This window comes from Amyelois transitella, chromosome 8 (genome assembly GCF_032362555.1).
Source record: "Amyelois transitella isolate CPQ chromosome 8, ilAmyTran1.1, whole genome shotgun sequence".
NCBI lineage: Eukaryota > Metazoa > Arthropoda > Insecta > Lepidoptera > Pyralidae > Amyelois > Amyelois transitella.
In genome coordinates, this window is record NC_083511.1 from 5,754,290 (window position 1) to 5,780,566 (window position 26,277).

The window sequence follows — 26,277 nt, forward strand, 5'->3', positions numbered from 1 at the left end:
CTTACCTGGTACCTACAAACTGTGTCATAGTATTTTGGCAATAAGCTTGATCAAACTGCTGTAATACAGCAGCTACAACACTATAAAAAAAATAAAAAAGTATAAAGAGTCAAGTCAAGGGAGACAATTTGAAAATAAAGTGTATTCGTGTTAATTTTACGAAATTTCTGTAGATAGTCATGTTGAAGGTAGAAATGTAATAAAATAATGAATAATACCAGATCAAAATTATAATAACATAATATCATATTATAACCTTGTTTCAGGATAAAGGACAAGTCACGTTTGAGGATAAATGGCCATCGATGCGACCAATAGTTCTGAAATTGTTGAAACAGGAGCCGGTAACGCAAGTAGAATGGCAAGATTTGTTCGTTGCAGTTCACTCTGTATGTCTTTGGGACGAAAGAGGTCCTTACAAATTGCGCGATGCTTTACAGCAGGATATAATGATGTACATAAAACAAGCACAAGCACGCGTTTTAGCTCAGAGGGAGGATCAAGCCCTTCTGAAAGCATATATTGCTGAATGGGGCAAGTTTTTTACCCAATGCAACTATCTCCCCACACCGTTTCGCCAGTTAGAAAATTCCATAAATAATATAAGCAAAGTGACCAGCTCCAACACTTCAAATTCACAGAAAAAGAACAATAATAATAATATAGAGGATAGTTTGGTACGCAAGTTGATGCTGGATTCTTGGAATCAGAGTATATTTATGGATATCAAACAGAGACTCCAGGATTCTGCAATGAAGCTGGTACAGGCAGAGCGCAATGGAGAATCTTTTGACTCTCAGCTTGTGATTGGAGTGAGGGAGTCGTATGGTATTGATTTACTTATTACTTTGTCTATATGTGTTTTCTCGGAAATTTTTATATCTTGTATATATATGTCCTTTAACATCTTGTCCCTTATGTGGTGGACAGAGCCAACAGTCTAAGAAAACTACAATCAGCAATGGGATTCGCCTTAAAAAGAATTTAAAGTGTATTAGACTTTTCTTGTTGACTTTGACCCATGTAGTTTGGGAAGAGAAGACTAAGCACTCACTGAAGTTTTTCTCCACTACTAGACCAGCATTGTAGCATTTTTGTCTTAATTATTTGATATAGTTATTATTAGGTAGACTACAAATATTAAATCATACCTTTTTATTAAAGGGATAGGCAGATAGTACATTTTATCATTCTTTACATGAAAAGTATATCATTTTTTAACTCAAATTTTATTTCCTTATTGTTTCAGTTAACCTCTGCTCCAATTCTATTGATAAATTGCAAATATATAGAGATAATTTTGAAGCAGCCTATATGCAAGCAACAGAAGAGTTTTATAAACTTAAAGCTAATGAGCATTTGTTAGCAAATGGAGTGCAGTCTTATATGAAATATGCTGACCAAAGGTTAAAGGAAGAGGAAGCGCGAGCTCACCGTTATCTTGAGCCTGGCAGTGGCAGTGTGGCTGCACTTACACAGTGTTGTGAAAAAGTGTTGATAGGAGAACATTTGCCAACATTATTAGCAGAAAGCGCACCACTAATTAAAGCTGGAGAGACCGAAAAATTGCAGCTTATGTTTCGCTTGTTAGACAGAATTCCTGAAGGAGTAACACCAATTCTTAGAGACTTAGAAGCGCATATAGTTTCAGCTGGGTTAGCGGATATGGTGGCTTCAGCTGATATTATTACAACAGACTCAGAAAAATATGTTGAACGCTTATTAGATTTATTTAAGAGATTCAGTACTTTAGTCAAAGATGCTTTTATAGATGATCCCAGATTTTTAACAGCTAGAGATAAGGCATACAAGTGTGTTGTAAATGACACAACTGTTTTTAAGTTGGAATTACCCTCATCCGCACTTTTACGTGGCAGCAAAGGTACAGCTCCAGAAAGCAAGTGTCCTGAACTTCTTGCTAATTATTGTGATATGTTGTTACGAAAGACACCATTAAGTAAACGTTTAACCACAGAGCAAATAGAATTAAGACTTAGAGATGTTTTGCTTGTATTGAAATATATTGAAAATAAGGATGTATTTATGAGGTATCATAAGGCCCACTTGACAAGGAGATTGATATTAGACTCTAGTGCTGATTCTGAAAAGGAGGAAGACATGGTTGAGTGGTTGCGAGAAGTAGGAATGCCTGCAGATTATGTCAATAAATTGGCTCGTATGTTCCAAGATATTAAAGTCAGTGAAGATCTCAACACTCAATTTAGAGGTGAAACAACTCGTCATGATGCTATCAATATAAAGATACTGAATGCTGGGGCTTGGGCACGAGGTTCTGAAAGAGTAACTGTAAGTCTTCCTTTAGAGTTAGAGGACTACATACCAGAAGTTGAAGAGTTTTATAAAAAGAAGCATTCTGGTCGAAAATTACAATGGTATCATCATATGAGTAATGGCACAATTACATTTGCAAATTCTGTAGGAAGATTTGACTTGGATGTTACTACTTTCCAAATGGCTGTTCTTTTTGCTTGGAATCAACGACCTTTGGAGAAAATAAGTTATGAAAACTTGAGACTCGCAACTGAATTGCCTGACCCTGAATTAAGACGGACTTTGTGGTCTTTAGTGGCATTCCCAAAACTTAAAAGGCAGTTGCTTTGTTATGATCCAGCTGTTCAGAATCCTAAAGATTTTGCAGAAAACACAACCTTTTGGGTGAATCAGGAATTTGCACTTGTCAAGACTGGTAAACCACAAAGACGAGGCAAGATCAACTTGATTGGCCGACTTCAACTAAGCACAGAGAGATCACAGTTAGAGGATAATCATTCCATTGTTCAGCTTCGTATATTGAGGACTCAGGAAGCTATCATAAAGATATTAAAAATGAGGAAACGCATCAGTAACACAGCATTGCAGGTATGTTAGTAATCACTCACTTAATCAAACAGTAATTTAGGTTAATACAGTTATTTAAGGCAGATTGCTACCACATACAATGTTACATATGTATATTAAAAATAGTTTATAATTAGTAATATGTATTTGTTTTCAGAGCGAGCTAATCGAAATATTGAAGAACATGTTCCTACCCTCCAAGAAGATGATAAAGGAGCAATTAGAATGGCTCATAGAACACAAGTATATGCGACGAGATGATGAAGACATCAACACTTTTATATATATGGCCTAAAATCCTCACCAATCATCAATAAACAAAATCAATAAATTATTTACTCATTAAGTATTGGCTTTCTTATTAAATTACCTTATATTTGTTTGATATTTTAATTTCATATAAAATGCCAAGCCTGTATTTTTATTTATTTAATTTCATTAGAGAAACATGCAAATAGCAGGCATTTTCTACCGATCAACCGAAAGAGTAGAGGTGTAAAATTAAAAAGAACTTTTAATTTTTTACGTTAGATGAGATGAAATTTAAAATAATTGGAACAGTTATGAATACCCTCATGAATTCATTTTTGATAAAAGGAAAATATTCAATCGATTAAATAATCCCTACATAGTATAAAGCAAAGTCGCTTCCCGCGTCTTTGTCTGTATGCTTCTTTAAACCTACACAACAGATTTTGATGCGTTTTTTTAATAGATAGAGTGATTCAAGAGGAAGGGGTTTATATGTATAATAACATGCTTATTATATTAGAGAACGAATGATAATTTTAAGATTTCCAATGTGAAGTCGCAAATAAACACATTTTTTGCGCTTACATTGCAAACGCTGGCTGAACTCTACGAGATAGATCAAAATAATGTACTAAAATTGTATATCTTAGAAAGGTCTACGAAAAAGTCCACAACGGTTTATGTTTATCTCTTAATCAATTTCTATCTTTTACTTTTTACGAGGTATAACGGCTTAATTAAGTACCTTAAATATATGTTGCATTTAATATGGAATAATACCTATTACAGCATGTAGGGTAAGGTTGCTTAAGTCGTACCCCCTAAGGAAATGTTACTCTAATAATTACTACAATTGAAATTAAACACAACTTCTTACATCTGTCGAATCTTTATTTAGTTGCCTTTCCATCAACGTTTATAGACACTAACAAATCTTTCATCAAAATAGTTAAATTAACAATTATAACAAACCTGCTTTCGGTACGACTAAGGCGCCTCAGTTCCTAACTCGTACCACCTATAGCCTAAGTCGTACTTAGAAAATAGACTTCAATGAAGTCATAATAAACTATATAGAAATAATACTGAATAACAAGAGATCACTTGAAACATGTTTTGGTTATCAAGAAGTTATAATATCGAATCTACTTACTAACACAGATATCACAAATATATTTTTTAATGGTAGGTACTACTTTCTACACCAGCGCATAGGTCATGTATCCAGACTTTACATTTTATGCACTGGATCATGTTTTCTTCGCGATCTTCTTTACAAAGTTGGCATAACCATGATGCTTTAGCTTTTATTTTTTTGTTTTTCTTTATTTCTTCTTTTAATACTTTTATTAATTCCTTTTTCAATTTTGATTTTTTTCTATATCTAGTACAGGCTTCTTCTTCTTCTTTATATTTTCCTTGGCTTCTATTATTGAGCCTGGTCCATATCCTCTTGCTTCCAAGTATTGTATTTTATCTTTTTCATGCTATGTAGTATTTATAACCTGATAAAAAAATAAATTAATTGTTAAATAATTTTCTTTATACCTAAGTCGTACCGGTACGACTAAGGAATTTAGCACAGGTACGACTTAAGCAGAGGGGACTTCTGAATTTCAAATTAAAACAACTAACATAACCTATGAATATCTCATGTTTGAGTATGCTTAAACTATTGCTAGATACGCACTCTAAATAGACATTGTCAAAGAAATAAATTAACTATCGCTATCCTGCCATAAATAGCTTATAAATGTGCCAAAAATTGTAATGCAATACGTATAAAATACTTACTTTTTAAATATCTTCGTTTCACGAAGCCGAGCAGCGTTCCACTTGTTTGAATTTGTTTGCCTCACTAAATAGTTCAGATAAATGTCATCAGATGGTGCATTTTTTGTGTATCAAGTGAGAAATTACCGGGGTACGGCTTAGGCGGTGGTACGATTTAAGCAACCTTACCCTAATTTAAATATTTTTGAAGATATGGTAGGTTAAAAAAGTAAAGACATCGCCGTTGCGCTATAACGCGTCGAAGCGAGCGCTTCTCCCTATAGGACTTTGTCAAAAAATAAGTAAAAATGTAAAAAATTAATTCTGTTAACGAATATAGGTATAAAGACATTCAATAAACAAGCGACCCGACCCGTGAGAAGCCGGGGCGTATTATAGGTTGAGTTATATAACGGTTGAGAAAAAATTAAAATCTGAGTTTATAATATTTACTTTAATTAAATACATAATCGTTAAATTACATAATGTGTATGTATAAAATTTAAAAAGATGGCGCTTAATTTGACACAGGATCTATTGTTTCTCCTCCTTGAATCTGACCCCAGCCGATCAATCTGAAAAAGAAATAATATTTTTTTTTTAACAATTTTGTAAAACGAGAACCGCCTCTTATCGATATCCTCCTTTTTTGAAGTCTGTTAAATTTCTAAAACCTAAGTGTTCTGAATACTTTACTGAAAACCGCATCAAAATCGGTTCAGTGAAACGCGAGATAATTGCGGACAAACATACATACATACAGGTGAGAACCATTTTTTTTAAGGCGGTTGATAAATATTGAATCAGAGTAAAAGCTTTTCTCAACCCTCTGATAAGAAGTAATAAAGAACCACTACAAGATATTGGGTACCTTTGAAATTTGTTTAGACTTAAAAGCGTGATTGAATTTTGGTCATGCTGGGATTTGAATCTGTGCATCTCGCTTTTTTAGTCTGATAAAAGGTATTTGCAGTACATAACCAGATGAAGTCGCAGTTTACATATTACGCTGATGTGTAATTACGAAGCTCTCTTATTCGTGACAATTTACAAAGGGTTCTACATCTGAATTAAAAAATAAAGGATTTTAAATAAGTTAATTAGTAATAGATAAAATGACTAGAATCACAATACAAGTACCATGGAGTAACCGCCTTAGCCCACCCATGCCCAATTTGTAATATTTTAGGTTCGGTTCGATTCCTTCGTATTTTATTTTACGATATTGCTAGTTGGCGTGGTAACTGTGACTGGTTATACATTAGGCTGCAGAGGTCGGCAACTCATCAATAAAACAAACTTATTAAAAGATTATTTGTTTGTAACAAATAAATAACTGAAAAACTTTTGGGAACAATTATGATGAAAATTTGAACAGAGTTAAAAAATATAGGCTTCTTTCAGTGCAGCAAATTTCGATTGTAACGAAGCTTTGGATAGTAACTTACCGCCAATGGTTCTCAACTCTTCTGCTTAGGGCTACTTTTTCACCGATTTCTGTACACACGGGGTTGGTGAGTGCTATTTTGGCCAAGTCAGCTTTGGTCGCGCTCACTCGGCCGCCAGTACTCAGAGAGCCGATATTGACTAAAAGAACCTGTGTGAAATATTTGTTATGCTTATTTCAGATTTTATTCAACTGACGAAACATGTGGTTTACAAAAATATCTATAACTTATTATATCGCTCATCTCGTGTTCCCGATTTGAGGAAGGCAAAACCTGTTTTAAGCGGAAATGACATATTTCGTGAACATGCGCTTGCTAAGCGATAACAACTGGGAATACTCAAAGCTATATATAGAATATCATCGCGTATTTTTTATTGCTCCCTCAGCAAACTTTATAGACTGCTGAGGGTTGCGAAAATATTTTCACAATCGCCTGTTTGCCTTACACCAAACCAACTTTGTGGGATTACCATGCACTTATTTTTACGTTTTTCAATCTACAAATTTTATTAGCGCGGTAGACAAAAAGCGAATGGTACATACCTCATTTCTAGTCAGTTTCTGCACTTTGGCGGCTTTCTTATCGCCCTCTGTACGGACACCAAGAAGACGTTTTAGCAGGTAGTAAGACACTTCAAGCTTCACGAATATTCCTGGCAAAGCTCCTACCGCTCCTAGCACCTGAAAACATATAGGATATAACAGAAGAATTAAAACCCAATAACGACTTTACTACAAAAACATTAAGCTTAAAATCCCAACAAAATACAATAGCAGACAGTTCCGTTCGCGGGGTCAAATGGCGCACTCGGATAGGCTAAATCGCTCAAATATTATCGCACCATATAAAAATTTTACTTCTTCGCTGGTACATCGGCGTAATTTAAAAAAATTGTTATGCTGCACCTGTCCCACGAGACGATCGGCGCGGCACAGCGTGGGCTCGATTTTAGTTCCGACTCCGATGAGGCCGCCGGGCACCGCGTATTGCAGTTCATTTTGTTCGGCGAATAACGACACGATCCTTGAGAAGATTGGTCTGCAGGTGAGCTTGCCGTCTGCGTCCTTGCTCACTAGGCCGGGACGCACCTGTATACAGATATATTGCTTAAATATATTTATAACAAAGTCTATATTAATTCTTGGTTTTATTACAAAGTTAGCTTTTAGCCGCAGCTTTAGCGCCACCACCAAAAGAATACAGATTTTATGGTAACCTATGTCCAGTAGAAGCCACAGGTTAAAGTTAAAGTCAATGAAGTCACGCGGTCAAAAGCTACGTTTAACTAAATGGCTTAATTGGAGATCAGAGATAGGAAGAGGTTACTAGCCTATGGCTCAAAAAAGAATGGCAAGTTTTTAAGTTGATTTGACTAATCATCTGTTTGGGAAAAGAACCAGTTGGGACAAACACTTATACCAACATTAAGCACGCCTTGCAGGATGGAGACCCCAGCGATTAGAGCTAATCGATCTCGAAGCCTGCTTTTTCACGTCGAACGAGCGATGCAGTACACATGATGACGAAGATACTTTCAAGATGTTCTATAGAAAGTAATAGCAAGGACTCACTTCAATCTCCATGCCAACAGTGAGCACGCCCTGTAGGATGGAGCCGCCGGCGACTCCGCCTCGGAGGTCATCGACCTCGCAGCCCGGCTTGTTCACGTCGAATGAACGGATCACTATCATGCGAGGCGGCGACGTGAAGTTTCTGAGCGGCACCGGTATTTTCTTGGTTATGTATTCGCATAAAACCTGGAAATATAAAAATATATATAAGAATTTTAATTAATTTGGAACTGAAACAATACATAATTTTTATAACCTTAAATCAGCGTGCATGTAACCTTTTCATTGCACCCGCAAGTCATTATTTTCAGTAGGTACAAATCTGCAGGACTTTCTGTTTAATGAAAAACTTATAATTAAGAAAGAAACAGAGTAAACCTACCTCAATGTTATATTTTAGTTGAGCAGAAATGGGGATGATAGGCGCTCCCTCTGCCACTGTGCCCTGTACGAACTTGACAATTTGCTCGTGCTGTTCCTTAGCCTGGCCCTCCTTGACCAAGTCGATCTTGTTTTGGAGGATAACTATGTGTTTTAGCTTCATGATCTCGATGGCGGCCAAATGCTCGCTTGTCTGAGGTTGCGGGCACGATTCATTTCCTGCCATTTAATTATTGGATGAGATGTAGGTATAGAAGGGCGCCCGCTGGTCTAACGGCTAAAGAGCCCTACTAAAAAGCCTGATGAACATGTTCAAATTCTCCTATGTACCAATGACTCTTTTCTGTGTGATCACTTAACTGATGCTCTTACCGTGAAACAAACATCGCGAGGAAATCTGCAAATTCTGGCAACTGGGTGTAAAACCATAATGCAATATGGGATAGGTTCCCCCTGCAAGAAGTCCCAACTGGTCGCCTCGTATAAAAACCCGCAGGGTCGTGGTACGGGCGTACCTCTTTCCCCAAAGCAGTGGCGGCGCAAGCTTAGCCTGAACTGGGTGTGGCAAGGTACCTTTTGACGCTTTCTGATGGTATAATGAGGAGTCAGGTTGGTTTATTATAAATATAATTAAAATTATAAATAACTTTAGTTTACATTTTTTTTAAACCTTGTTGGCGTGTTTATCTAGATCAAAAAATTTGCACCGCGCGGCCGTGGTCAGGTCTGTGTTAAAAATAATCTTACCAGCAATGAGCAACAACGCGGCGTCCATGACAGCAGCTCCGTTCAACATGGTGGCCATGAGAATGTCGTGCCCGGGGCAGTCCACGAAGCTCACGTGCCTCACGAGCTGGAAGCGGCCGGTGCACGAGGGTCGCAGGCAAGGGAAACTGTCGTCTTTGGACGAACCGCCTGATATGTAACTTGTAGGCCGGGGACATTTTGGGCTGTCGCATTTGTAGATTTTCGCGTTCGCGTAACCTTGAAGTCAAATTACGTATGGATATCATACCCATCAATAATATAAAAAACATATTCATAAATTTATATCGTCAATGGCATCAAACAATATACATATGTATATTGGTCAAAATTGATGCAACGTTCAAAACGAGTTTTTGTTTGATTCAGATAACTCAATGTGGAAGGAATAGAAAACGTTGAAGGAGACTTATATCAAGATGGTCCAAAAAGTCTTAAAAGGACATCGGGGGCACGGGACGGTAAGCGATCCATTCCCTGCACGCTAACATAGACACAGAGGTCATTGATAGTGTAATACCCTTTTCTCTCATGCCTGTCTATAAGTCTGCCCACGCCCGATGACCTATTCATTGATTTCCACGCAGCCAGGGAGTGTTTTTTAAAGTAATAAGGTATTTTTAATTTTGAAAGATAACATATTTCAGGCATTCTAAGAAAAGTCCTTAATATTTGTACTTGGCATTAGTTAAAGAGATAAAGAAAAGATGGAATAATAAAAACATTTTGCATGCCTTATGTTTTATTTACCTTAACCATTCCAAAATAAGTCCTACCTCACTTATCTAGTGTGATTCCATATGCATTCCAATATCAATTAAAAATATTAATTTTCGTACCAAGCGAAGCCATTTTGAGACTTCAAAGAAACTGATACTATAAAATTTTTTTGTTGGCAAATTACATTTAATTACATTTTTACGACCAATAGTGTTAAATAATACCTATGTATTAAGTATAACAATTAAGGCACAAGTAAGAGCACCCTTTTATATTAAAAATGTAGAATTGTATTGCTATATTACTTCAATAACGTTAGGGACATCATTAAGTAATTCTTGTTCAATATTTTTTGTTGTAATAAAAATTAAATAGTAAGTATAACCAGTACATTCAAATAATTAGAATTGTTAGCTGCTTTTTTGAATAAAAAATATAATGCTGGTATAAAACAGACTTTTGAAACTTAATTTTATTTTGAAGCTAAAATGCACCTCATATAATTATATCCAAGCTCAAAACAGAAAATGATAATGCTTAAATAATTTTGAGTCTCCGTACTATTAGTAACTCACAATTTATTGGTTCAGATCTTTAACAAATAGGGGAAAAATAATAAAAAAAGCTTCCATAAAAATATATAGTTATGTTGTGAAAATATATAACATCAAAAAACCTTTTACATTAAAATTTGAAGTATTTCTTCACTAATGAAAATATTATGTAACTAGCTGTGCCCGTGACTTCGTCCGCGTGGAATATTTATTTTGGGCACCATTGAGCCCTCAATAATTTGCCCCGTTTTTTTTAACATTTTCCATTATTTCTTCGCTCCTAATAGTTGCAGCGTGATGTTATATAGCCTTAAGCCTTTCTCGATAAATGGTCTATTCAACACAAAAATAATTTTTAAATTTCAACCAGTAGTTCCTGAGATAAGCGCTTCAAACAAACAAACTCTTCAGCTTTATAATATAAGTATAGATAAAATCTTAACACCTATAAACAACATATTATTTCCTACAATAAGATACCTACATAATTACATATTATTAATTATTAAAGGGCCTACTAGAAGAAAATTTCTTTAGAAATAAGTAGTGCTCTAGTAAAGATTTTCTTTAGTTTAGATCAAAGAAAATCTTAGAACTTAGGTTCTAGTTGTACATTTTTCCTTGATGTACATAACTAAAATAAATAATTCTGATCACACCGTTTTCTCAGACCGTTAGGCAGAGAGTGCATCTTTCCGCTTGCCGCTGTAATGCAATCACGTCGCGTATGGGTACTCTTGACCTGACTTTTTACTTGAACATTCCGATTTGATCAAGATACATTCATCCAGTTAAGCCTTTAATATCCTAAATTCCATTTACACTACTTTTGCATGTGCTTTCCTTAACCTGCTTTAGAGTGTGAAGGGGGATTTAATAATAATGGGGAGTAACTTATTCATTAACATTAATGATGAATAAGTTACTCCCCAAATGTCTTTTGTATGCTGAAAATCAGATTTTACCTTTAAGGACTTACAGGAGATAGTAATCTGTAGTTGAAGACGAAAGGAATGAAATTGAATGTAGGTAAAACAAAAACATTGGCCTTTGAAAAGATGGAAAAATTACAGTGAGCACAGATTATCTTCATTGGAGAGGCAAGGGTGAAGCAGGGATCGTGGCAAGTGGGAATCCCACTGAGAAAGAAATGTAACCTACTTTAATTTAGCTTGTTTCCCCATGACCAAGCCATTTAAGCATAACCTTTTCTTTTCCTTGACATCTTCTTCCACATCACAGCATTCCCTTATAACATCTTTATCCTGACTCCTACACCTGTCACACCCCTTAACAGTTTTATTTCCCCTGCATTTATTTTTTTTATGCTTCTTGTGTCAAACCCAAATTTCACTCTCATTCATTAGGGTTCAGACCAACATTCACTGCTGGAGTAGTCTTTTTGAATAACTTCCGACTGCTCATAAAAGAAAGGCATGCAGGCAGGCTGTCATTCATTATGTCATCCACATTCACTGTCATTTCAATATACCTAACTACCACACTTTCTGTTTGCTGTTACAATGATAGTAGAATTATTTTAGGTAGAGAGATATTTGAGAAAGATAAGATAGATATACAATTTTTCACTTGTTCCACTTATTGTCCTTCAATAAAAAAAATAAAAAAAAATCTTAGAAGTTCAAAATTAAAAAAACTTCTTAGTATCTTTCTCGAAAATTAGTTTGTTTCTCTATAAGTGAATACATGTATTCTTTTAAGAAATAAATTCTTAAAACCTAACTTTTTATTGTAGAATTGTAGTCAAGTTCTAACATATGTTATGTAGGAAACCATGCCGGGATAACCGGTCAAAAAAACCTTCGATAGAGTTAGGCGAATATATGCTGAAGTAGAAGATGTAGAAAAGCATTATATTCTGATTCACTGTGAGTACATTTAGAACAAATATTTCCTGCACTTTGCTGCTCCACACTTGCATTCTGTTCTATTTCTCAGCATAGCTATATTTTGCTGTTGTATTTCAAATCGTGATTTTACAGGTGAAGTTGGAGAAGCCGCCATGCCTCCTTCTGAGCCATTGGGAACTCTTGAACTCTCATCATCAGCACTGCTCTCTTGGCTTGACATTGGAATAGATGATGATGTTTCAATGTCATCGCTTTCAGAAGATTTTTGTAAATAATCAAAACATATTTCTTCACCTGGTTCAATGTCACGCGTTGCAAACAAAGCCAGCATTGGAAGATTAGGATCTAAGCAGTCTGCCCAAACTGCCCATACACCAAGATTAGGGTCACAGGAGTGGTTTATAAAATGGGATACATTACCCATGTGGGCAGCATCAACTACATACGGGTTCTCAACAGAATTAAAATCAAGATCGAAGAGGTAAGTTAAACCTTGGGCATCATATTCTCTGCCCCGTTTTTCAGCTTCCTCAAAAGTAATTACTTCTCCAACATATTGGCATAAAAATTGCCCCTGTTTTATAGGTTGGTCAGTTCTCACCCCCCAACCACAACCATTTGATGTGCGAAAGATGCTCAATTTGATATTTCTTCCTCCTTGTACAACTCTGTTATTGCAATCATTTGAGCATTTACATGCTTTATTACATTCATATATTGGTGTGCCAGAAGCAACCCGTAATCTTTTCTTTGCATTGTATGCAAATAAACCACCTTGGTTACCACAACAAGTTTTTGATCGACAATTGCAAGCTGTGCATTCACAGCCAATAGGGGGTTCATCTGGTATTGTAATACCTACACCAGGTATGGAAGAATTTATATAGGTAAAGTTTTCTGGAGGTCCTGCTAAGTCAGCATCATTAATGACAGTCAGTTTTTGGCTTTTGTCAACTTGATTCAAATGATCTTGCCACTGTTTTAAGACCATCAACTGACGACACCTTTTCCTTGTTAAAATATACATCTGCAATATATTCCTAGCATCCTGCACTAGATCCACAGCATACAACTCATCTTCTTCAGCAAGAAAAAGCATAGACAACAATTTTATCAAAAGCAAAGATTTTAATTTAGATATATCAGATTCCTCAACTTCATTCAATCTTTCGATTAAAGATTCTTCACTTAGGAGACATCCGAAGGAAATTTCTTCTTTTAGTTTTTCAATTTTTTCACAGTACTTAAACTCTTGGTCCACTAAAAATGCTTCTAACACTGCAGGGCAGTTATGAAGGTGCTCAGTAGGTTCCCAGGTGTTTTCACTTTCAGGATAACCTTTCCATTTTACAAAAAATAATTCCTCTCCCAATTTATATTGAAATTTGACAATTCTTTCAATAATAAACTCCTCAGATTTTGTTTGCTTTTTACTTTTTTTCAATTTCTTTGCAGCAGGCATCTCACTTTCATCTTCAGAATCCAATGTTAAATTTCGCTTCTTTGATTTTCTAATTTTCTCAAAAAACATTTTTTCAAATCTTTCATCAGCCCGATCGCGGTACATTCGCACTACCGAGTCCGACAGCCTCTCTGCAACATACCATGTGTTTGTATTAAAAATAAATCTAACTTTTGTTTTATAATTTCTTTGCATCAAGTTCTATTATGAAGTTATATAACATATATTATTCTTGACCACATGGTACATTGCTAAAGAGTGATTATTACAAATATCGGACAAGATAAGCTACTTGTTACTCATTTAGAGATTTCATCAGAAAGGGAAATTATGGCATAAAAATTTGCTAGGCAGTAGATAGCAAAATATATCAAAATTAAAAAATAGTGTATAAGTTTGCATAACATAACATATAATCACGTCTATATCCTCCTGTGGGGTAGATGGAGCCAAAAGTCATAAAAAGGCTGATAAGCCACATTCAGTCATTTGGGTGAATGTTAGAATTGAGATTCAAATAGTGGCATGTTGCTAGCCCATTGCCTAAAAGAGGAATCCCAAGTATATAAGTAAGTCTATATCATAGTCGCCTTTTACGACATACATGGGAAAGAGATGGAGTGGTCCTATTCTTTTTATATTGGTGCCAAGAACCAAACCGCAACAAGTTTGCAATTCAGTTAAATTTTTACTAACATATTTTTGGATACATTCTGTTTGACCCTAGCGAAATAAAACGCGAAGCTCAAGACCAAGCGGGATGGCGACGCACTGTGGATGCCCTCTGCCCCAGCTAGGGGACATAGGACCTTAAGTCAAGTCTGTTTGACCAGCAGGTTTGCTATGATTGATTTTAGATTTCTTATAAATATTGTTACACAAAACTGTATATATTTTTTAACCTTTTTAGTGTCCTTCCTTATGAATCCTTGGGGAAATAAATTAGATCTAGTGCTGGTATTATGTATTATGCCTGTAGATTTTTTCCTTACAACCTAATTTATATCTTGAAAACTATTATCATTATATATAATTATCATGTAAGATATATAACCACAAGGAAAATATAACATCTCGGCTGTACATTACTGGCTGGTTTAGGCTGTGCATTATTTGTCAGTACTTATTATAATTGGATGATTATAATCCAATGTAATACATACCTAATTTTATGGTGATGTTTCTTTCAAGTTCATTCTTGAAACGCACAGTTTGGACTCCAGAGATTGCCTTTACTACAGTAGACTTGCCATGGGCTACATGACCAATGGTACCAATGTTAATAGTGGCTTGTCTCGATATGACCTCTGGGGAAAGAGCTGACAATTTTGTGACATCCTGAAATAAGGAATTACATGAATTTAAAAACAGGTTTTTTACACAGGAGTACATTGATAGTTTAGGTTAGGTCAGATTATTTGTAGAATCTGCTCAAAAGAATTATAAGGGTGGCAAAATTCCTTAAGAAAACACAAAAAATATTATAAAGATAAGATCGGATACCTAGACGAAATAGTAACAATGGTGATTTAGGTGCTTACCAATTTGGTTAGATCTTGCTGATGCAAGTTTGATTGAACACGACCTTCATTCGATGCCATAATGATTGACTGATGCTTTCTTCTTGAATGGTGTTTCTGCACAAGATATATTTCAAATTATTGTTATTTCCAATGAATAGGACAGTTATTATTCATGAGTATTTCTAAATTCACCAACGTTACTCCACAATCGTGTTCCGTTCGATGGCGTGCCGCGTTGACGTTTTGTTTGACAAGTATTTTTTTCAATGAAATTAATACATATAATCATGAACGTCAGTGCGCACATGGATATAAAAGCTTCTTTGACAGTGACTCAACAGTCTGGCAGTTTGTCATTGTCACCAAGTGATTTCTTTCCCCTCTCAAATAATGAGTTAGATTTGGAAAATCTAGAAAAGTTTTATATTGTATGTTACTGTTTTGTCTTAATAGACAAAATTGTTAAAATTGTGTAAAAGGTTTATTGTTGATGTGTCAACTTTTCTTAAAAATATCAGGAACTCGTTAACAATGCAAAATGAAGAATTGAAAGACCACACAAAAAGGTTACGTTTTAAGCCTTTAGCAAATGTTCAGCATTTCTCTGGTGAAAACAATTTTGAATCGAAGTGTTTAAAGGAAATGAAGACTAAAGGTGAGTTTAATTTCTTGCTAGTTTATTTTACCCGCACTCATGCGCAGTCTGATGTACTCGTCTAATATTATTAAAATTTCAGATGGTGAAAAGTCGTCCTCTTTGTTGACGTTTTTGCATGTTGAGCTCACGCGTGGATATTTGCTGGAACATGACGAAGAAAGGTTTTCGGCACGAAGAGAAAAAGTGTATTCTTTTATTAAAATACCCCAAGAGTTGGAAAAGTTTATGGCATATGGATTTTTTCAATGTGCTGATTCACTTTTGTTTGTTTACACTTTTTTGCCATTAAGATTTATAATGGCATTTTGGTCTTTCTTTAATAGGCTGTTTAGAAGGTGCTTTGGGTGAGTAAAGTTTTACCTCTGCCTTTTCATCGCACACACATACACAAATTGCAGTTATTTCAATGTCCTTTATCAGTATTTGCTGTCCTTTTCTTCAACTATGTTGGATGTGTGGCTTTTAAGGATGTTTGTCTACATAAGTTTTTATTATTACTTCATTAGGTACATATTATAAAATCCCGCTGTTTTCTCTGTCTGTATGTAAACTCTAGTCTTGGAAAGTGGTGGACAGGGTTTGTTGCTCTTTGAAATGTTGGAAAGAGGGTTTATATCTATAAATGCTACCCTTGCAAAGCCAGGGCAGGCCGCTGGTTATAAAATTTTGTTGAGTTAGTATCTTGATACACATGTCTCGTAACTTACTTTGTGGCTAATTCAATCTGTATAATTTGTCCAAACTGTACTCTTATATGAATCTAAAGAAATATGTAATACCTGTGACTCTATATGTTAGTACTATAATTAATTTACCAATCCTTAATTATATCCCAAATCCCAACTTTATAAAAGATGTGAAAATAAGGATTTTTACCTTTTCCTTTATTACACTTACACCAGAGTATGTATCAAAAATCTCAAAATTTTTCATTTAAAAAATGTTAAACATGGGCGGTACTGCAGGTAAAAGCTAGTGATATATGCAAAATGCACTTCTTTCATGTTGATTTTTCTTGTACTTTTCATTTAGAATGAATGTAAATAAAAATAAAAAATTTCAGGTTATATCCAAACACACGTAAAAGTATATTGAAGCCTGCCGAGACATGTGATGTCCTAAAGGGGTTTATTCTAGTAGTTTGCAGTTTCCTCATGTGGTACATTGACACTAATATGATGTATCACTTGGTGAAAAGTCAAAGTGTAATGAAACTCTACATTTTTTACAACATGCTGGAAGTAGGAGATAGATTGTTTTCAGCTTTTGGACAGGATACCATTGATGCTTTGTTCTGGACTGCTACAGAGCCAAGAGACAGGAGGAGGGAACATCTGGGTGTTATTCCCCATTTGATATTTGCCATGACCTATGTCTGTATCCTTTTGCTAAGTAAAATGCACCCTAATAATCTTTCTTCCATGTTTCATAAATACATCTTCATTTCCTAGTAGTTTACTTTCCTGATATTAGGTTCATAATTTCTATTCAGTATCCAGACCAGAAGTAAACAAAACAAATCATAGTGATTTGCTTACCAACTAATATAATAAATGCTAAAGTGAGTTTATTTGTTTGTTAAATTCGCGCGGGCGGAGCTGGGGGTAAAAGCTTGTATATAATAAAGTATGTAATAGGCATCGGATGGTATTTTTCAGACGGCGGGAGCCGCTGGCGAATCCTTATTCATACTAATTTTTAATGACACAATGAATGTTTTCATTGTGTCGTAGATATTAATAAATTATTACTAGATACAGATTTTTATGATAACACAATTTCTTAACTTTTCTTTCTTAACATAATATAATCAGTTTTGCATAGTCTATTAGTGCTATTTCAAGCAACAACACTTAATGTGGCGTTCAATTCAAACAATAAGAGTCTGCTGATTATTATGATGTCCAATAATGTGAGTATTCTTCAGAATATATTTCAGTAGCTTAGTAGTACACACATTACATATATATGGTCACGTCTATATCCCTTGCGGGGTAGACAGAGCTAACAGTCTTGAAAAGACTGAATGGCCACATTCAGCTATTTGGCTTAATGATAGAATTGAGATTCAAATAGTGACAGGTTGCTAGCCCATCGCCTTAAAAAAGAATCCCAAGTTTGTAAGCCTATCCCTTAGTCGCCTTTTACGACATCCATGGGAAAGAGATGGAGTGATTTATTCTTTTTTGTATTGTTGCCACACACATTATACTCTTAAATTGACACCAGATTTCATATTTGCTATTTTCTAAAGTTTGACTGATTAAGAATCCTATTAGCATTAAATTCACCTATTGAGGCTCAATAAAGTTTTAAATAAATAATTATTGAGTGATTTATGTAATAAGAAAAATTTAGCTTTGTTAAAACTTAGAAATACATCATACATACGAGGGTCAAACTGAAAGTTTTTAGAAAATCAAAAACTGAGCATTCTGCTATAATATTAGTTTTATATCTTTTCAAAATAGTGTCTCTTTACGTCAATACATCGCTGCATCCGATGGACCCATTGGGAGAAGCACCTTGCCCACTCTTCCTTAGGTGTCTCTTCGACGGCAAACGCAGCGACTGCTTCCTCAGCGTTCACAAAACGTTTACAGCGGAATTTTTCTTTTATTTTGGGGAATAAATAGAAATCACAAGGTGCAAGGTCGGGGCTGCATGGCGGGTGACCCAGTAATTCCACATTTGATGTCTCTAAAAAGTCGATGGTTCGCCTGGCTGTATGCGCCGAGGCGTTGTCGTGATGAAGGAGGATTCTGCTGCGAGGTCGTTTCTCCCGAACTTTTTCAAAGACAAGTGGCAAAAAAATTATTGGTGTACCACTCTGCATTAACTGTTTTTTGATCCTCTAAAACAATTGTTGCGTAATGGCCTGTCCTTCCGCAGAACGAAGCCACCATCTTTTTTCCCACACTTCGACATCTCTTCACTTTTGTGGGCAACTCCTCGAACGGAAACACCCACTGGGCCGACTGCCTTTTAGTTTCTGGATCATACCAATAAATCCAGCTTTCGTCACCCGTAAGTATGTCGAATACGGCATTTGAGTCACCTCCGTTATATTTTTCAATCATATCACGGCACCAATTAACACGACGGAGTTTTTGGGCCTCAGTCAAATTATGGGGTATCCACCGGGCACAAAGCTTCCTGACCTCTAAATGTTCATGGAAGATTTTATGGATTTGGCGCATACCAATGCCTAGACTCTTTTGTCAGCCTTTATCATACGCCGCACAACACTGATGTTTTCTTCAGTCGTCGCCGTAGAAGGCCGTCCCTCACGCAGATCATCGGTGAGATTAGAAAACGTTTAAATTCATTGAACCAGTTGTAAACAGTGGCACGAGATGCGGCTTCATTATGAAAGGCCAAACGAAGTCTATTGTAACTTTCTTGTTGAGTTAACTTACACCGAAAGTCATAAAAAATCATTGCACGAAAATTTTCTCGCGTTAAATTCATATTTTTGGCACGAATTATTTTCACTTTGCCGCCAAATTGCAAAAATAATGACAATTGAATGAAATTTTTACTCATTATTATTGCTAAAGAGTTCCATTTTTGAAATCCGAATTTATTTTTTTATTATATTAATAATAAATGGCCAGTTCTAAAAACTTTCAGTGTCGCCGTCGTATATATGTCGTGGCCATATCATAGAATTGATCATTTCATGAAATATTTGAGCATTTCATGATCTGTTCACACTTCATGAAATGGCCAACTAATGGTGATCATATTGTTAAATCTTATACGTTTAATGATTTGGTCATGCACGATTGGCCACTTGGACTGTGGATGCCCTCTGCCCCAGCTCCGGACATAGGACCTTAAGTCACGTAAGTCACGATTGGCCATATCATGAAAAGAGAGTGTCCATGAAATGTTTAGTAAATATTCAGAATATTTTTAATATGAAAACTATTTATTTATCTTATGGTTTAATAATATAAAAAATAAACTATTTGTTTATATGTTTATCAAGTGACAGAAATTATGAAAATTCTGGGAACTTGTGGAAATAATGTAAGAATAAAAATATATACAACAATTTTAGTATGAAAAATTGTTTATTGTCCTAGAAAACTTTGGCAAGACAAGAATTCTTATATTTAGACCCTTAACATTAAGATGGCACTATATTATATCACAAATTGTATTACGACTTATTATTATTAAATTTGTATGTTGAAAAAAACAAGAATGAAAAAGAAACATGGGAATCATCCGAACAGTAGAATCGTAAATACTTTTTTCTTGAATATAAGATACTCTTCCTCCGCAGTTTCCAAAATGTCGTATTTGGAGAGTCAATAATAGTCCATAGACTTTTTTCGCGTGGTCACCCTACTCTTCTTTATTTGGTTTAGAACCTAAAAACAAAAACAAAAAATATTTAAATATTCTGACAAGAGACATGTTTAAAACAATGTCAGATTAAAAGACAAACACTGTAGTTAAGCAACATATAATATTTAATTCAAATTTTATCAATAATAATGTAGTTTATATAAAATCAAAAGTGAAGAACTAACCTGCGAAATTCGTTCCAAACTCCAGGGTTTCTTGAAATTTTTTTCGTGCGTGACGTGGCTTGCGAAATATGCGACTACCTTTTCATCATAACTTCGTTTTTTTCACTTTCTGTCACGTTTATTTCAATATTTTTTTTATTTACAACCAAACAAACAATTGCGGCCGCCATTTTGAAGCGTAAACAAAGCAATCCTAGCGCCTCTGTCGGTAATTACGGTAACTATTTTACGATATGATCAAACAAGCTTGGCCATTTCATGAAATGGTTGCGCATTTCGTTGATCAAATCGTCAAACTGTTTTTTATCAATGATCTGGTCAAGCGACATCATGATGTGGTCAAAAGATAGTTGGCCATTTCATGAAATGTGAACAGATCATGAAATGGCCGAGTATTTCATGAAGTGATCAATTCTGTGATATGGCCACGACATATACATAATACATCTACTACATCTTTCCACTTGCTACGATCCCTGATGCTTCTTAAGGAATATTTGATGTAATAGTTTTATGAGCAAATGTGAATGTATAACATTAAATAAGACTTTTTTTCCAGTTTGTAGAATTAAAAGGGAGTGTGTTCAAGAAATTTGACAAAAATAACCTCTTTCAAGTATCTTGTAGTGATGTGAGAGAGCGGCTGCATCTCTCAGTGCTGCTGTTCATAGTAGTTCTGCAGACTATGAAGGAATATGTTTGGAGGGAAGAACGGTTCTGGATCCTTGCGCCAGATTGTGTTCTGGTTCTTACTTTCGAAGTTATCATCGATTGGGTGAAGCATGCGTTTATTACAAGGTAATTTGGTTGCAGAAAATAGAATGTGTCATAATGATTTGTTATCCAAACTAATAAATATTAAAATGTATAAATTTAAACTTATTTAATTAGTTCGTTTCCTTTTACAGATTTAACGAAATCCCCTATGGAGTGTATCGTGAATACACGATAAGTCTGGCGTATGACGTAGCCCAAACGAGGCAGAAGTACGCATTCAGCGATCATTCAGACCTAGTGGCGCGCAGAATGGGTTTCATACCACTTCCATTGGGTGTGGTTATCACTAGAGTCCTCATTCACGCCGTCAAAATTGATGGGTGAGTTTATTCTCGGCAAATAACCGTAATATGTTTCTCTTTGAATATTAAAAATTCCTGAATGTTGTTTGTATTGTTGCCTGTTTCTTGTTGCAAGAATATGGATTTCCAAAAATACAATTTTATCGCAGCTCACTAGGGTCAGTAGCGTATTATGAGTAGTAGGTATTTCTTGTATAATTTTTTTTTAATATTTGCTGTTACAGATTTGCGGCAATCTTCCTTATATTCGTAGCCTATTTATGTCTAATAAGTGTAAGAGTGTTAGTTTCTATAGTAATCCTTGGTAAGGCTTGCGACTTGATTTCACATCATCAGATGGAGAAGAATGAAAGCCATCATACAACACCTAAAAAGTAAGTTTCAGAGGTCTAGGGTAAGCCTTTGTTAATCAGTATTTTCATTTTTGATCGAATGATATTTTTTATTGTATATTTTATTTCTAGGGAGCAAAAAGAGGTAGTGAAAGAAGTATTTAAAAGTCCTGAAGTAGAAGTGGTGCCCCCAAAAAAGCCTGCTCAGCTTAAGTTCCTCATACCGGAAGATGGTATTTTAGTATGTTACCGTTTAATTTTATAGTTTGTCATCAAAGTTTTCATAGATATATTAAGGTTTAGAAGGCAGTTATTTTCTAAAGTTGTAAAATTGAATATTTTCTATTTAATTTCAGACTGAACCGCTAGTAGACGCGTCGGTGGGAGCCGCCGCTATTTTCTCTAACAGTGCTATTGATCTCAACGGTGTGTGTTATCTCAACGACAAAATGAATGCACAGGTCAAGCAAGAGTCGGGAGACTACCTGGAGCCTGAACTGGCAAGTTCTACGTTTACTTACCATGAAACAAATAAGTTTTTACAAACCAAATAACATATTACACAAATAGCTAAGAAAGTCCTTAGTTTGAGACTTGTGTTATGAGAAACTCAACTATGCTATGGTAGTAACAAACATACATAGATAAACATCCAATGCAAAATATCCATTCTATTATATACACATTGCTTGCGTTCTGTCACTTGTACCCTACATATATTTTCAGAAATTTACAGTAAAGTCTCTCTCTCTCATCCTCAATCCTTAGACCTTTAATTTGGTTTGATTTGGTTGGGTGAATTAGGTTATTTCCATGAAGTGATTCCGAAACATGTGCAGGAAAACATTACTCATACCTATTGAATCATAGTTACCCATCTAGTTGTCTGAATGTGTAGGTGTTTGTGTTGTCACAATGTTTTCCCTTACCGTAAGACCATCAGTTAGCACACAAACTAATCAAGATAACTCAGAAAAGAGTCATTGGTACATGGCCGAGGTAGGAATTTAACCTGTTCATCGCGCATCGCGCATTTCTCACGGCCACCATATCGTATCGTATTTCTAGATCTTAAAAGTTTATATATAATTTTCATGACAAATTTTGTTGTCTAGGCGGACTTGTCTCGCAGCGCCCCCGACATCAAAGCGGCCGCCCCCCCAGCCCCCGCGGAACTGCCATTAGAACCCGACGCAGAAGGGCTGAAACGGCGTTCAGAGTCCGAACCAAACCTGGTCAAAGCTGAAGAACACTATGAAGAGACGACGTAGCATACGTGCTGCATGCTGCAGTTCTAGCGTGGAACTAAGTATTAACAGATAATATAAGACTCCCCCCCACCCCCCCTCCCCCGTCAAATGCCATCGTACCCCACAAATAAGGAGTTTGTGATTGGTGATTGGATGCGTGAAGCATGTATTGAACACAAAAGGTATATTTTTATATTAGTGTTAGTTTAGATATGTCGAAATTTCTGTTGTAAGCTTATGGGTGTCTATGGCTTATGATTCTAGCCTTTCTTCTAGTCTACTGAATGGATTGTAAGTGTTTTCATTAATCGGGTACCTCCATTTGGCCAGACGAATTAGATTTCCAGATTTTTCTCATGACCAAGAATCTGTTAGACGTCGATTTTTAAAGTGATTTTAATTTGCATAATGTTATGAAGTTTATCAATATCTGTATGTTATGTGTCACGAACTTCGCTGATATAAATAGTTGTTGGTTGTTGTTTGATTTGGTAGTCACAAAGGTGCGAACAAATCTTAGCATTATTCATTATGTTATTGAAAAGTTCATATCATTTACACACACATATCACGTCTTTATCATACGAGATAGACAAAACCTCAAGCCAATCGCGAAGACCTAGGTTTAGCTGATGGTCTGATGAAGGTATTGAGTTTCAGAGATAGTGTCAGGCGGCTAGCCAATTACTCAAGTATTAGTCTTTCCCTTTATTGAATTTGTTAATCTACGCGAGAGAAAAGAAATAGCGGGCATCCAAGATGTATTTTTTTACTTGGCTGAATTCAGACGTCCTAAAATGATTCAGTAACTAATTCAGACAAGTGAAATAGCATTTAATCTTTTTATTGATTAATGTAATTTTGTTAAATGTAAATTGGAATATGTTTAGTGTTTATTACAAGTGTTGGGATGAAATACTGAATCACTTAACATAAGGATTTTTTTTTGTCATGTGGAATATGGGCTTCCTAAACCAGCATAATAATACAATTATTCATATTCATACACTCGTATTGTCTGTATATTTCAGATGTAGATAGTACTTAGGTAATTGATAGTTACAACTGTAACTCACTTGAAACATTTGATGCTATAAAAAGTTGCTTGGTAGTTGCAAAAGTATTTTTTAAATTTATTTGTGTGTAATTCATGCTGATTGCCGGGTCGCTGAGCTTTCCTTCGTTATGTTATATTGTTATAGTATGGATTTCTTGTTCATTGTTTTTTTTTTCAAATATATTTATTGTTTTATACTTGTTCTTTTCTTCCAGAATTTTCATTAAGATCACTGTAAGGTTATAATTTTTATTTGTTGCAAATTTTACATAGATTAATCTGAAATAAGTTTCTGTAAACTAATGAAATAAGTTTACGTTTTGTTGTTGTGGAAACACGGATAAAAAGTTACTAAATATAATCGGTATCGGTCGGTGCTAGCCTTAATTAACTTTTTAATGAGATAATTTTGACTATATTTTAGTATAATATATGCTACTAAATTTAGCTTCATATTTAAAGACTGATAACTGTGAGTTTGAATGGTTTGAAATTCTCAAAAATAAATGACAAAGTAATGTGATTGTTCTTAGATAATATATTATTACAAATGACTTGTTTATTATTATTATTGCAAAAGTTCCAAGTTTTGTGAAGATTCAGCTTTTCTAATTATTTAATTTATGTAATGTAGGATGGTCGTTCGTTGCACTGAATTAACTTGGTTTTTATATTATATTTATTAATTTAAAGAAGGTACATATGTACTTCAGAATTTAGTCCTTATTAATTATGATTAAATCATCAATATTAAGCAATCGGTTGTGCCGTGTCAGACACGTGCTTTTTAAGTAAGTACTTTGCTATTAAATTTATATCCTGTTTTATTTTCGTTTTGTTTTTTAAATGTTCATTAACCCTAACATTTAATACTTTTAAGTTTATTTTGAGTTCCTTTCTTTTCGGGCAACTAATAAGACGCCCATGCCCAGTATTTCTTAAAATCATATGGAAACAGTCCGAAAAAGTTTTTTTTTTCAAATAGGCTTTTATTTGTAGATACACTAGCACGTATTCTATAGCACAATTAACGTATAATTACAACTACATTATCTATAAACCTAAAAAATAAAACTTGAAATACTTCCTTTTCACTTTATTTCTTTGGTAAAAAGAGTAAACAAAGGAAAAGCCTTACAGAAAGGGGTATAACATGTAAAAATTTTAATTGAAATTCATTGATAAGGGATATTTCAAACGTCAAATTCGCAATTGTCCAAACTAAGAATTTAAATATAAATGTGGACGACAAAATGAGAGAATACATTGTTATGATTAATTTATTTAATTTAATATAAAACAAAACAAATCGGTTGTTGTAACTAGTGCCATCTATTTCAAACTACCTGAGGAAACAATGAAGGTAAAAATCTTGTTATTTTAATTGCTATCTGCTTGCTATGATGTGTAGCTGTAGGTACAAGCTTTTGCACGTAGCTGGTTTATGCTGCTGTTGCTTTTCATTTGCTATGAGCTTGTGACGAACATTTTTATACTAAACTCTGCTCAAAGATGTCGCTACTATCAGGTTTACGACTTTTAAAACTTTCTTATTCTTTATTCTGATTCTGATTTCATTGAGAAACTATGAAATTTGTGGTACGAGCCTAAATAGGAATAGTTTTGATTGAGTTTACACTTTGTCAGTTAGCAATCACCTTGTAGAACTGCTATATCAAAGTTGAAATGGTGCGTAATAGTGTAGATACTAATTTTTTCATACATTCATGATGATTACGGACCGGTAAGAAAGAAGAAGATTTTATGAGAAACATGTCCTTTTTTCAAGACGATCTGCAATTTGGATTTAGGTCCATAAAGTTTGACCCTGTCTAACTTTTTTAACTCTGTTCTGCTTCACCCTCGGTTGCAGTAGGTATTTGCTATAGACCTTTCGGCAGTTGCCGCACATTTATTCTCGTTATGTACTTATATACACTTCAAATCTGGTTAAGAACTCACACATTTTTTCTCATCCGTGTAAATTTTTTGTTTCCCTAATTTATTGTTAGACGAAAATATGCTTAGGATATTTGTTTTTTCTTCTGAACGTATATTCTGTGATGGTATTTCCATTACTTATGATAGGCTATTCACGTCAAAGCAAAAACAATACGTTTATATGGTTAACATAGGCCTATATAACCTAAACCTACCGACCTTATATCTACTTAC

The 26,277-nt window shown here is 34.9% G+C and overlaps 3 protein-coding genes across 5 annotated transcripts; 2 read left to right on the plus strand and 1 right to left on the minus strand.

Moving 5' to 3' along the window:
* Window positions 1–13: 13 nt before the first annotated feature.
* Window positions 14–3,205, plus strand: LOC106136990 (cullin-5). The gene is made up of 4 exons (XM_013337715.2): window positions 14–188; window positions 267–828; window positions 1,250–2,880; window positions 3,017–3,205. The coding sequence occupies exons 1-4, from the start codon at window positions 180–182 to the stop codon at window positions 3,152–3,154; spliced, it is 2,340 nt and encodes a 779-aa protein (XP_013193169.1). The 5' UTR covers window positions 14–179; the 3' UTR covers window positions 3,155–3,205.
* A 2,118-nt stretch (window positions 3,206–5,323) lies between these two features.
* Window positions 5,324–15,468, minus strand: LOC106136937 (eukaryotic translation initiation factor 2 subunit 3). Of its 3 annotated transcripts, XM_060945434.1 has the most exons (9): window positions 15,201–15,437; window positions 14,823–14,997; window positions 9,035–9,271; window positions 8,289–8,506; window positions 7,907–8,092; window positions 7,241–7,423; window positions 6,878–7,015; window positions 6,333–6,481; window positions 5,324–5,459 (listed from the first exon to the last, which is right to left on the minus strand). In XM_060945434.1, exons 1-9 carry the CDS (start codon window positions 15,258–15,260, stop codon window positions 5,402–5,404), a joined length of 1,404 nt encoding a protein of 467 aa, XP_060801417.1. In that variant the 5' UTR covers window positions 15,261–15,437; the 3' UTR covers window positions 5,324–5,401. The 3 variants fall into 3 exon arrangements, with proteins under 3 accessions (XP_060801417.1, XP_060801416.1, XP_060801415.1); XM_060945433.1 differs by lacking the exons at window positions 5,324–5,459; window positions 6,333–6,481; window positions 6,878–7,015; ... (2 more) ...; window positions 8,289–8,506; window positions 9,035–9,271 and adding an exon at window positions 9,399–13,790 and having other exon boundaries at window positions 15,201–15,296; window positions 15,375–15,431; XM_060945432.1 differs by lacking the exons at window positions 5,324–5,459; window positions 6,333–6,481; window positions 6,878–7,015; ... (2 more) ...; window positions 8,289–8,506; window positions 9,035–9,271 and adding an exon at window positions 9,400–13,790 and having other exon boundaries at window positions 15,201–15,296; window positions 15,379–15,468.
* A 67-nt stretch (window positions 15,469–15,535) lies between these two features.
* Window positions 15,536–24,934, plus strand: LOC106137080 (protein TAPT1 homolog). The gene is made up of 10 exons (XM_060945426.1): window positions 15,536–15,837; window positions 15,920–16,184; window positions 16,904–17,217; window positions 17,655–17,752; window positions 20,944–21,182; window positions 21,293–21,481; window positions 21,688–21,837; window positions 21,928–22,036; window positions 22,152–22,295; window positions 22,911–24,934. Exons 1-10 carry the CDS (start codon window positions 15,714–15,716, stop codon window positions 23,064–23,066), a joined length of 1,788 nt encoding a protein of 595 aa, XP_060801409.1. The 5' UTR covers window positions 15,536–15,713; the 3' UTR covers window positions 23,067–24,934.
* The last annotated feature ends 1,343 nt before the right edge of the window (window positions 24,935–26,277 follow it).